This window comes from Papaver somniferum, chromosome 7 (genome assembly GCF_003573695.1).
Source record: "Papaver somniferum cultivar HN1 chromosome 7, ASM357369v1, whole genome shotgun sequence".
Classification (NCBI taxonomy): domain Eukaryota; kingdom Viridiplantae; phylum Streptophyta; class Magnoliopsida; order Ranunculales; family Papaveraceae; genus Papaver; species Papaver somniferum.
Window position 1 is genome coordinate 243,990,715 of NC_039364.1, and position 12,825 is coordinate 244,003,539.

The window sequence follows — 12,825 nt, forward strand, 5'->3', positions numbered from 1 at the left end:
GTGTCTGCATTCCAAATCAAGATGACCAGTTTTGTTGCATATCTGACAAATCTTGTCAGTTATTGGTGGTGGAGCAGAAGAAGAAGGAGCTGAACTATAGTGAGGTCTTGGATTGAAATGAGGTGATGATGTGGATGAAGAAGCATAATGCATCTGAAATTGAGAATAACCTCTTGGATAAAAAGATGGGGGTGGTCTGATGTATCCAGAATATGGAACTGCAGGTCTTGAAGAATTATGATAACCTCTGCCACTACTTCTATAATTTTGAACAAAAGGTCTTGTAGCAGCAAATGCCTTTGAATTGGCCTCAGTAAGTAAGTTCTTTTGCTTATTTGTAACAATTATTTCTTCAGTAAGAAGCAGATTATGAAGTTCCTTTGAAGAGATTGGTGGATTGCGAATACGAATAGATGTACAGAAAGAACTATAATCTTGGCCTAACCCATTGAGTATAATAACTACCAATTCATCATCATGAATTTGTGAACCAGCAGCAAACAATTCATCTGTTATTTTCTTGATTTCACTTAGGAAGGTAGAAACTGTACCTGACCCAGGTTTTGTGGATTGAAGTTTGAGACGAAGTTGAATTGAATGTGTAGAGGAGCTTCTTGCATACCTAGAATCAATATTATCCCATAAATCTTTTGAAGAATCAGCTCCAACAACATATGGAATTACAGATTCAGAGATAGACATATGAATCCAGAGTACAAGAGTAGTATCATCATCATGCCAAGCTGTATAACCAGGATTGACGCCATTATTGAGCAGATAAGGTGGACATGGTAAAGATCCATCAAGAAAACCATTGACTCTGTATCGACGCAGAAGTGGTAGAAGAAGTGATTTCCAGGTAAGGAAATTGTCATCCTTGAGTTTGTAACTGAGTATTTGTGAAATTTGATTGAGAGGAACTTGAGAGATTCTTGATTCATATGCTGCCATTGAAAGAACGGATAAGAAAGTAATGAAAGTAGACTGAAAAATTGAATTGAAGTAAGATGATTGATTAAAGTTTTGATTGTATTGAAGAAATTAGATCTGAAAATTGGTTGATAGGTTGAACGCCATTAATGGCTATTGCGGAAGCTTTATCTGATACCATAGTAGTACTTTTAATATTGATTGAAAAACAAGAATCTGATTTCTTTCTTACACACTTAAAACAAGACAGACCTGCATTTATACATGTCCTGACTAAGACAAGAGATGTTCTAACAGGACAGGCTGTGAACAGCTCACACTCAGCCAATAAGGGTCATTTCTCACACACTCAGACACACGTGAGAACTCTATGAGACTCTCAGTACAATTAGTTGTAACTGGATTGACGAAAGAGTAGGCAATGAAACTGGTGGAGGAAGGTCTGACATCTGTGGTTGGAGGTTTAACACTGGAAGCCGGTGGACGACCATATTCAGTGGGTCAGAGAACGAGAAAGGCGCTGGTGGTGCTTTACGTGTTTGAGTAGTGAAGTTGCAGCTGATGGTTAAGTTCGTTTGTGGATATTGGACTGGGCCTAGGAATTTTACTAGGTCTTAGTCAGATTTGTTTGCAAGACTATAAGAAATAAACGAACAGAGAAGAAAAGAAATGAGGAGGCAGGCTACTGGATCTGCGAAGGAGAGAAAAAGATAACCGGCGACTGGAAGCTGCAGCCAAAGTCAAGGGTTTGAAGTTTCATTTTCTATTCCATTTTGATTAATCTATCTCTCTTGAATATATTTATGGCTTTTGAGAAAGCCATGTTTTGCTAGATTTTTATAGCTAGGGTTTATGTTGAAACCACATGGAGTTTTAGGCTATTTTGAATTGAATAAAATTGAGCAAAAGACTATTATGAATTGAATAGATTAGCTCTTGATTTTTGTTTATTGACTTAATGATGATATGTGTTGTTGCTTCACCGGTTTTGTATACAATAACCTTTGCGCATAATTGTTAGGAACACAAATATATTTATCTTATTATTTGATATTTCATGCTTGAGTTAAATCCTTTGATGGGGTATGCTTAGAATGGTCAGTTATTATTTGTGAACCTAAATTTAGTTTCGTATAATTTTCTCGCTAACGCAATTTGATGGTGCATGCTTGGGTTTAATCTTTTGATGTGCCATGCTTAGGATGTCCCAGTGATATTTGCGATTCTAATACTTATAATAGGTGATGTCCATAGAACGGACAATAGACAAATATTCAGGAGTTATGTTTCATTTCAGTAATTGAATAGAAATAGTGGTGGATACTACAAATCCTGTTTACCGATTCTTTCTTTGGATTCGTTTTATTAGTTTAATTTATTTTCTTTGTTTATATTCTTTCAAAAATCCCAAAACATCATTTCTGGTTAGTTAATTAGGAATACTGATTATTGATATTTCCACCGCTCCTTGTGGGAACGACCCGTATTTGCCTCTGTCTACTAGTTAGACACCGTGCGATTGCGGTTATTATTATAAATAGGCAATCCCAAAAGCCTATAAGTTGGAGTGTGCTTCAGGTTACTTGTATTATCGTCTTCAGATTTGATATCGTCTTCAGATTTGATATCATCTGTTACAAGGTGAAGTAGGATAATATGGAGCATTCATCCCGTCCCCTCAGAAATCCAAAGTATGAAGTACTAGACTTAGAAATAAGAAGTTTTAGTTCTTGGAGAAGAACAAAGAATTGTTCTTCAGTACTTATTAGGTCCTTGGCAAGCCTTTATAAAAATAGAACAAAGAATTGTTCCAATAGATGGCTTGAGCTGCTACCACAAGCTAATATTTGGCGTTCCGTCTAAATCTTTACTACGAGCTGAGTGCTGGGGTTTTATCATCTTCGGAGATCTTCGTAGGATGACTCTTCATCGTCTGGCTTGCATAGTCTGCATTAGACTTTTATTTATTGTTGCATAATTGTGCATCGTTGGAGTGGATACATCATACTTGCATAGTACATGCATCATATTTGGAGTTGCATCATCGTTGGCCTGCAAGCACCACCGGAGTGGGGATCGTAGCTACACCATAGTGGGGTCATCATCGTCATGACAGTCATCCATACGTCATGACAATCATAGGAGATCATCGTTATTGGTATCTTATCTTGGCGCTCCATTGTCATAAAAGCTTGGATCCATCGAACATATTCCCTGCAAGCTTTGAGATGGAACTGTTATCAATGGTGTCGTCTGCGAGAATGGTGTTGTATCCAGGTGAGGTAAATCCGATGAGGTAGCAGAGTATGCACCACCGGATTTTAAATCATCGTTGTGAACTTTGAATCATCGTCCTCTGGCCTGCCTCATCGTCGTGCATATGGTCATCGGCATGAGGACCTGAGTTGTTTCTTCGTTATGGTTGGTCATCAGATCTAGTCCACCGTCACAAGGCTTATCTTCATAAGCACGAGGATTCAAGCTATCATCACAGCTTTGGCTCATCGGTTTTGTACTAGGATAGACATAGTCATCTTCATTTGACTTGGGCCTGGCTATGATGCTGTTACATAGCGGCTGCCCTACGACTTTGGATTGGTCCGAAGCTATCATCGGATTTAAGCTTTGGATACTTCGGGTCGGCTGGATCATTAGCGTCAGACCTTACATCATCGTTTGGCTTTATAGCATCGTGTTGGGACTGTACCGAGCTTTGGACTGGGAGCAACCATCAGAATGATCATGGGCACCATATGAACTATTCTTCGGGGATTTTGTTGTTGTCATCATTCTTTAACTCTGGCATTCCTTTTGTCATATAGTTGTTGTCATCAGCACTGAACTTAGGATATGTGAAACTTAGCGGGTTTATATGCTGAACTTCGGGTGAAAGGTATCATCGTAAACGATGGTTACCAAGAAGTATGACCAAGAGTATGAGGGATACCCACATAAGAAGTGTGAAGTATACCCATTAAGAAGTATACGAAGTACGACCATACCCATAACTGATTATCATCAAATGATATACTTGAATTTTTAAATAACTAGCTCATTTTTGAACCACAGTGTTCAGTATGAAACATCATCATCATTTGCATATCATTACAAGGTCTCCGTCTTAGTCATGTAATTCCTGAAATTTTTGGTATTATTACAGCATTGTAATGATGTCATTTGCGTATCATTGTAATGATATCATTTGCATATGTTAATCATATTAATGAATCGAGCCACACTGTCGATATTGGATTTAGGATCATCGCTATGGGCTTCACATCATTGGACTAAGAGCCAACTTCGGGACGGATATAAGTATGAATATGATTATAAGTATTAATCATATTAATCATGAATATGATTATAACATCGAGACACTTTGGCTTGCCTTTTTGTAGTACGGGTTAACTTGGATCATTAACATCGAGCATCATATCATCGATGTTGAAGAGTAGAACTAACTTCGATGCTCCTTTGGTGTGCTAATGTTGTTACACACTCAAGCTGGGCTCTCCTCTTTGTCGGTGTACCTGCAGTCATCTTCGGGTTTTGGAGGGCACCACCGGCATCGGACTCTAGCTCTTCGTCTTCGGAACACCGGATGAATTGTGCTTTGGTTTGTTTCCGTCGACGTAGCGCTTTCCTGGTTATCAGTTCATCTTCATGAACTGACTTCCTTCGTAGCGTTAGCTGTATGTACACAACAAGCTCCTTAGCCAGTATCAATACTTATTGTATTAATACTGGCCCCTATTCTTTGCTGACTTGGTTTAAACCGTGTCTTTGGATTTTAATGCCATCGTCGACATCAGACTTGGCATCTTCATGCCATCGTCGACATCAGACTTGGCGTCTTCGGATTTTGATGTCATCGTCGACATCAGACTTGCCAACATCGACATCAGACTTTGGTTCACCAACGTTGCATTATCGTCACTGGTAATCATCGTTGCCGTGCGTTGCATCATCGGCATGGCATTTAAGCCGCACTTTGGCATCGTTACTGGAACGAAGCTCTGTCATCAGAGTAGTTCTATAACTGCGTCATGGCTATCATCGTAGCAAGACTTTGGCCCATTGTCTTCGGAGATCTTCATCTTCGGACTTTGGGACTTTCGTAAAAAGACTTGGAGATATAATTGTTGGCAGAGTTGATGATATTGATCTTTTAGCTTCGTATTCCACCTTGGGTCGGAGCTGCTCGGACTGACTAGGACTCTCATCGTCGGACCAAGACAACACAATAAGTACTTTGATTCTAGCAGCACCAGCATAGAGTTTAGGATCAGAGTTGCATCATCGTTATTGACCTTGTACTTCGAGTGACCGCTGAGTGTGAGGGAACGGAGGTAGTAATATTACCCAGCTATTACTCCTCTCTTCAGAGGTAGTGGGTCTTACTCCTCCCTCCCTCCGGATGAGTGCAACTAACCGCATCATGGCAGCAACAGCGGTGGTATGTAGTAATACTACCCAGCGTGGAAAGACTGTGCCATTATTAAGCAGCTGGGTTTACGGCAGAACCATGTTGGTTCTTTGTACTTCATAAGCATTGGCTGATCGTCGTACTTCGCACCGGATTTTTTTCGAAATTTTATCTTCGTAATTCCTTCGTTGGGAGCTTTGGATCGAGCATTATCTTCTAGATCCTTTGTTGGGATGTCATGGTGGTATCCGCCGGTGGATTTCATTGATATCTTTTCCCTGCAAATTTATAAGATTATGGGGACAAAAATGGATTACAAAAGATTACATGGTGCTAATTTATGCAAATACTCGCCATTAGCTGAAGCGAATCCATGGATCAGGTTAAAACAAGTTCCAAGGAAATGATTCGTTGAATCATTTTCATAAACAATCAATCAGATTTTTAAACTCAGTCCAGGGCATGAACTGTGGGGAAAACAAAGCTGCTGACGGCCGAACATCAGGTTAAAAATCGACGGGAGGGTATGCTCGTCCCAAAATGAAAGCGACATGAGTTTGAAGAAAAAACGATGATGTCAAACAAAACTGTGTTAGAAACCAACACCACTAGCAGAAACAAATCCAAAGATTGGGTTCATTTTCTCCACACGACGGTACATTGAACCATTTTCTCCAACAGGTCAAAGGTATGCTAAAAGGTTGAATACAGAGATCGTTTATCATTAGGAAGCAAATCTGAAAAGTCTGTATATCATTGCATCTAAATAACTATCAGCTAGAGGATGTTTTTAAAATAAAATATTGAAAAGGTGAAGACCCCCATTACTGGATCGTTTCCAGGGCAGTAGATTGAAATTTTTTAAATTAAAACTTATTTCAAAAATGAAAGCTTGAAAAATAATACATCTAGAATAAGTAGAATAAATTCTTTACCCATTCCCTGTTTTAGCGCCAAATTGTTATTACCATTTTTCTAGTAGTACAACCAAGTGAATGAAATGATAAATCAACACATGAAATGAGATATAAACACAAATTATAGCGAAATGAAATAGAAATCAACACAAACATTTACGTGGTTAGACAGCGGAGTGTCTACATCCACGGGTGAAAGAGGGTTAAAGTGTTTATTCAGATTGTTGGGTTACATTGAAGGAACTCCATTAATGAAGCCTTGTTTAGAAATAGATAGCAAGAATAGAAAAGAGAAAAATAGAAGAAGCAGAAGCCTCCCCTTCTTCTGCCGACCAAGCCCCCCTCTCTAAGACCTAATCACTTTGGTTTATATATGGAAAAGAATATGTGGTTGATTACTGTGATATCCTTAGCGTCACATTGAAGCAGCTTTGGACTTGATGCAGTACACTACGTTGTTTCATATTATCCTACTTCAGCTCTCGATGGTCGCCACGTGTGTGGTGCAGATTATGGTGTCTACAACCATTTAAAACCATCAAGTTACAAAACCCTAGATTAGATTTCTATTCAAACACCACAATATATTTATTATTTTTCTCTTTTATGGTATTTGAATTAATCGATATATCATTTTATGGAGGATTCCATTATTAAAAATTTGGGAAAAAACATTCAAATCCTCAATGAACCTGACATCCAACGATCTAAACGTGAGAAAAATATCTTTAACGTGTACTTTGTCCAATTTTTTTTTTCTGTAATAGTACTATTATGGAACACTTTGTCTATGTAACGGGTTGTTTGAACGCGATTTCTCCTTAGAGAGAGGCGAGGGACATGGAGACTTTTGATTCGTATAAGGTGATCCAATCAATTCGAACTTTTGATATATGGAGTATGATGAATCAAATATACTGCATTAATTAAATTGCAAGATAATGGAAAGATCCTAACTTCATACCAATGTGCATCAAAAGCTACGTACCCAATGATGCAAAATCAATACCTGTATCAAGTTGTAGTCTAATATTTATACTACTATTTGATGTCATTGTTCCATTTTGTATTATCTAAATTTGATATCTTAATAATAAGTGAAAGTTTATAAGATGGTGCTCGACTGTTTGGTGGTCGGTGGTGGAGATGGAGGTAGTGAAGAAGATGTGATGGTCGGTGGTGGAGATGGAGGATAGTCATAATTAAATTGGTTTTTTTTTTTTTGGCGAGTTGTTGGGTAATTTTATTTTGGGTGTAAAAAAAGTCAAAAGGTGGGATATATAAAAATTTATGTGGATGGGAAATAGGAAAAGTAGGGATAGGAATTTATATGGATTGGATATAGGAAAAGTTGGGATATGAAATAGGGAAAACCTTTTTAAAATAAACACAAATTTAATCTACTTTTTAGTTTGATTTTCTTACCAAAATTCGAAGTCTTCCTCTCTCATTAATTCCTCCCTTTAATTGGTATCTGTATTTCAATTTTGTAATATTTCTTAGAAAATCTTAAGATGCAAAATCACCATTATTTCTGCTTTCCTTTCTTACCTGTAAAATCCCATAACAATATCGAAAATTTCAAGGTTGGGTTTTGATTAATTTCGTGTTCCTATATTGAAGCACATTAAAATCGGTATATCTTACTTACCTGTTAAACTTACGACAACATCAAAAAATTATCAGGTTGGTTTATGATTAATTCAGAGTTTGTATATGTGAAAATCCGATCAAAATTCGTTTGGTTGTACATTGTTTGCGGAGGAGAAACTACGTGATACACATTGACGGCGTACATCAATTCAAGATGTTGAAAGTCAGACATAATGACAGGTGAAGAAAAAGATATTTCATTAAGTATGAATATCTATATAATTGTTATTACAGGAGATGTCTGAACATAGCATTTATAAAGAAAAACTAAACTACACTATACACATGTAGTTGCCACAGAGATTGATGGCAGAGATTATATGTACAGACACTCTAAAGATAAGGGCACCATTACCCCCCCCCCCCTCAAACTGAAGTGAATAAGTATGAACTTGCAGTTTGTCTCTGAGACAGCCAAATCTGGGACCATGTAAGGCTTTGGTGAAGATATCAGCCACCTGTTCAAGAGTAGGAACATAAAAGACATCCAAGGCTTTAGATTGTACCAGTTCTCTGACAAAGTGAAAGTCCAGAGCAACATGCTTCATTTTACTGTGTTGAATAGGATTGGAAGTTAAAGAGATTGAGCTGATGTTGTCACAACCTAATCTGGGAACAACAGGTAGTGGGAAATGAAGATCATTGAGGATAAAGCAGACCCAAACAAGTTCAGCAGCACTATGAGCTATAGTTCTATATTCTGCTTCAGTGCTAGATCTGGCAACTGTACTTTGCTTTCTAGAGGACCAGGAGATAGGATTGGAACCCAGAAAAATGCAGTAACCACCAGTGGACTTTCTGTCATCAATATTGCATGCCCAGTCAGCATCTGAAAAACCCAGTAAAAAAGAAGAACCTTTTGTGAATTTGATACCATACTCAATTATGCCATTTATATATCTGAGAATTCTTTTGACAGCTTCAAAATGAGTAGTGGTAGGATTCTGCATGAATTGGCAGACCTGATTAACAGCATAACATATATCAGGTCTGGTCCATGTCAAATACTGAAGAGCTCCAACAATTGACATGTATTCTGAAGGATCAGGAAGGAAGGAACCATCTGACTTGCTTAGTTTGACTGTTGCTGAGGCAGGAGAAGAACATGCTTTGGCACCAGTCATATTGGTTTTCTTCAGTAGGTCAAGTGCATACTTGGATTGAGAAAGATGCAGAGCATAGTTATCTCTCTTGACTTCTAAACCCAAGAAATAATGTATGTTTCCTAGATTCTTGATGGGAAAACTAGCTTGCAGTTTTGTGACAATATTATGTATATGATTTGAATCATTGCCAATGAGTAAGATATCATCCACATAAACTATGATAATTGTAATAAATTATCCAACTTTGTGAATGAACAATGAAGTATCAGCATATGAGGTAACAAAGCCAAGAGAAATAAGAGCTTGAGCAAGTTTAGCATACCATGCTCTGGGTGCTTGCTTGAGTCCATAGATGGATTTATGAAGTAGGCAGACATGATTTGGGTATTGGGGATTAATAAATCCAGGTGTTTGAGCCATAAGTACCTTTTCTTGCAGATCCCCATGGAGAAAGGCATTACTTACATCAAGTTGAGTAATTGTCCAGTTGAATTGAACTGTAAGAGAAAGAACAATCCTCACAGTTGTTGGTTTGGAAACAGGACTAAATGTTTCTGTGAAGTCAAGTCCTGGTTGTTGATGAAACCCCTTTGCCACTAGTCTTGCTTTATATTTTTCCAGTGAACCATCTGCATTATATTTGATCCTGAAGACCCATTTGCAGCCAACTACATTTTGCTCAGGTGAAGAAGGCACATAAGACCAAGTACCAGCATTAAGTAAAGCTTCATGTTCCTGAAAAAGTGCTACCTTCTATTTTGGATTCTTTATTGCTTGAGATAAGTATGTTGGAACTGGAGATGTTGTATCACTTAAGTAAGCTGCAGGCAATAAATGTTTAGTGGCAAGCATAGTTTTTGGTTTAAACACACCTCTCTTAGCCCTAGTAATCATGGAATGATCATTTTGAGGAATGACTTTAGTTGTAGTAGTGGGAGTGGAGGTGGTGAGTATTGGAGGAGGAACTGACTCAGAGATTGAAGGAGCAGTAGAAGCATCACAAGTAGGGATGATGGATGGAACAGTTGCAGAAATAGTATGAGATGAAAAAGTCTTGAAAGGAAAACTGGATTCATTGAATAAAACATGTCTAGAGATATATACTCTGCCAGTGGTGAAGTCATAACATCTATAACCTTTGTGATAAAGACTATATCCTAGAAAGACACGGTGCTTACTTCTAGGTTGTAACTTATTTGATGTATATGGTTTCAGCCATGGAAAGCAGGAGCAACCAAAGACTTTCAAAAAATCATAATTAGGAGACTTATGAAAGAGAAATTCAAAAGGAGATACAAAGTTTAGAGCTTTTGCTGGTAATCTATTGATTAGATAATTTGCAGTTTGAAAAGCCTCTACCCAAAACATGGCAGGGAGACCAGATTGAATCAAAAGAGTTCTACCAATGTCCAAAATATGTTTGTGTTTTACCTCAGCAACTCCATTTTGCTCAGGTGTTTCGGGACAGGAAAAATCATGAAGTATTCCTTTTTGAGTAAGATAAGCTTTAAGAAGATTACCAGTAAATTCACCACCATTATCAGTTCTAATGCATTTAACAGACAAAGAAAAGAAGTTTTCAATTTGAGTGACAAAATTAATGAAGACTTGTCTGAAATCAGATTTATTAACTAGTGGGAATATCCAACAATACTTAGAGTACTCATCTACAACATTAGCATAGTAGTATGAGCCTGAAAGAGAGCTGACATGACAGGGACCCATAAGTCCATATGAAGAAGCTCTAAAGGTTGAGCAGCAACAGTATTAGAAAGACTAAAAGGAAGTTTGTGCATTCTTCCAAGTTTACAGTCATTACAAAATAAAGGTGTGCTAGAGACTTTTGGTAGTTGTAATTGATGACACAGTCTTTGCAAGGTTTGAAAGGATGGATGTCCAAGTCTTTTGTGTAGAATATCACTGGTGATGAGAGAACTGGAGTATGCAGCAGGAGCAGTGGGTGAATTGAATTGAATAGGGTAAAGACCATTTTTATGTGGCCCTTGCAAAAGGATCCTCTGAAAGGTCAAGTCCTTCACATAAAAACCAAAAGAATCAAAAGTTAAAGAGCAATGGTTGTCTGTTGTAAATTTGTGAACTGACAAAAGGTTTTGAGAGGCTTTTGGCACAACTAAAATGTTATTGAAAGTAAAGGAATGATAATTCACATGTTTTAATGAGTGGCCAATGTGAGAGATGTGCATACCTTGGCCACTAGCTGTTGAAATCATCTCAGCACCTTCATAAGGAGAAGAAGTAGTCAGATTAGCATCATTAGAGGTGATGTGATTGTTAGCTCCACTATCTGCATACCAGGGAGAATCATCAAAAATATCTGCAGCTGCTAACATTGCCTGAAGATTTGATGGTGGAGGTTTGCGTTGATAGGAGAAATTGAGCCTTTGGTGACATTCAGTAGCATCATGATTCTTGCCTTTGCATATTTGACAAGGTTCAATTTCATAAGTATTGCCTCTTCCATAGGAAGGTCTTGAGAAGAAATTAGGATTTGGATGTCGACCACCTCGACCTTTTGATCCACCTCTATGAAAAACTGAGTTTGAGTTTGAGTATGAAGGTCTAGATTGTAACTAGAGTTAAGTTTGAACTGCTGATAATGTTGAGCCGCAAAAGCTTTGGCTTCAGAATCAGTTTTGGTATTGGTTACAACAATTTCTTCATTCATGAGTAGATTGAACAGTTCCTTGCTTGATACTAGCGGATTACGAATTCTAATGGAAGTAGCAAAAGAATGATACTCTAGAGGCAAGCCAGATAAAATAGTTACCACCATTTCAGTGTCTGAAATTTGAGATCCTGCAGCTGCAAGTTGATCTTGAAAGCTTTTAATCTCCATTAGATATTTTGATACAGAACTACTCATTTTGAGAGATTGAAGCTTGGTACGAATATGAATCACATGAGTTGCAGAAGTATGAGCAAATCTTTCTTGAATGCTGAGCCACAATCCTCTAGAAGTAGCAGCACCAGCAACATAACCAATAGTTGAATCAGAAATTGTTGATTGAATCCAAAGAAGAATAGTTGTATCTTCAGCAATTCAATCTTGATATTCAATGATTTGAGCTCTTGTGGTTCCTTGATCAGGACATGGAAAAGAACCATCAATAAACTTTTCAACCTGGAATTTCTTGAAAAGTGGTAACATTAAAGCTTTCCAGGTGATGAAATTATCATCCTTGAGTTTCAAAGGGATTATATGAGCAACAGTATTGAGCGGAAGTGTGGAAATTCGAACTGTAGGTCTTTGGTCCATTGAAAGAAATCAAGATTTGAGATAAAATTGAAAAACCGAAGACAGGATTTGAACAAACAACGAAAGTGAATGAAGATAGAATCTAGTATGATGAACAAATTTGATCAAGAATTTGAGGAAATCTTGATAGAGGAATCAAATTTGAAAGAAAAGGAAAAATAGATCAGAAAAAGAAAATTTGCATGAAGTGAAGAAACAAAGAATACCAAAGAAAAATAATCTTCACCCAAGAGAGTATTTGTGAATCAGTATTGCAAGAGAAAAAGAACACAGAATTTTTTTGAAGATGAAAAAATCACCATTGAAGGATCAAAAAAGCTTAAAAGCTTAACCTGCTCTTGGTACCATAATGACAGGTGAAGAAAAAGATATTTCATTAAGTATGAATATCTATATAATTGTTATTACAGGAGATGTCTAAACATAGGATTTATAAAGAAAAACTAAACTACACTATACACGTGTAGTTGTCACAGAGATTGATGGCAGAGATTATATGTACAGACACTCTAAAGA

At 37.4% G+C, this 12,825-nt stretch overlaps 1 protein-coding gene across 1 annotated transcript; it reads right to left on the reverse strand.

Annotated features, from left to right (window-relative positions):
* Positions 1–11,024: 11,024 nt before the first annotated feature.
* LOC113296284 lies at positions 11,025–11,916 on the reverse strand. Its single transcript, XM_026544595.1, has 3 exons — positions 11,506–11,916; positions 11,239–11,386; positions 11,025–11,065 (listed from the first exon to the last, which is right to left on the reverse strand). The coding sequence occupies exons 1-3, from the start codon at positions 11,914–11,916 to the stop codon at positions 11,025–11,027; spliced, it is 600 nt and encodes a 199-aa protein (XP_026400380.1).
* Between the last annotated feature and the right edge of the window lie 909 nt (positions 11,917–12,825).

What these genes read in the sequence shown, in the direction of transcription:
- LOC113296284 (XM_026544595.1), bottom strand. Translation starts at nt 11,916, where the DNA reads ATGAGTAGTTCTGTATCAAAATATCTAATGGAGATTAAAAGCTTTCAA. An exon ending in AAGACCTTCCTATGGAAGAG is followed by an intron (nt 11,387 to 11,505) that starts GCAATACTTATG and finishes TCAAATCTTCAG; the next exon opens with GCAATGTTAGCAGCTGCAGA. An exon ending in TTCAACAGCTAGTGGCCAAG is followed by an intron (nt 11,066 to 11,238) that starts GTATGCACATCT and finishes TTTTATGTGAAG; the next exon opens with GACTTGACCTTTCAGAGGAT.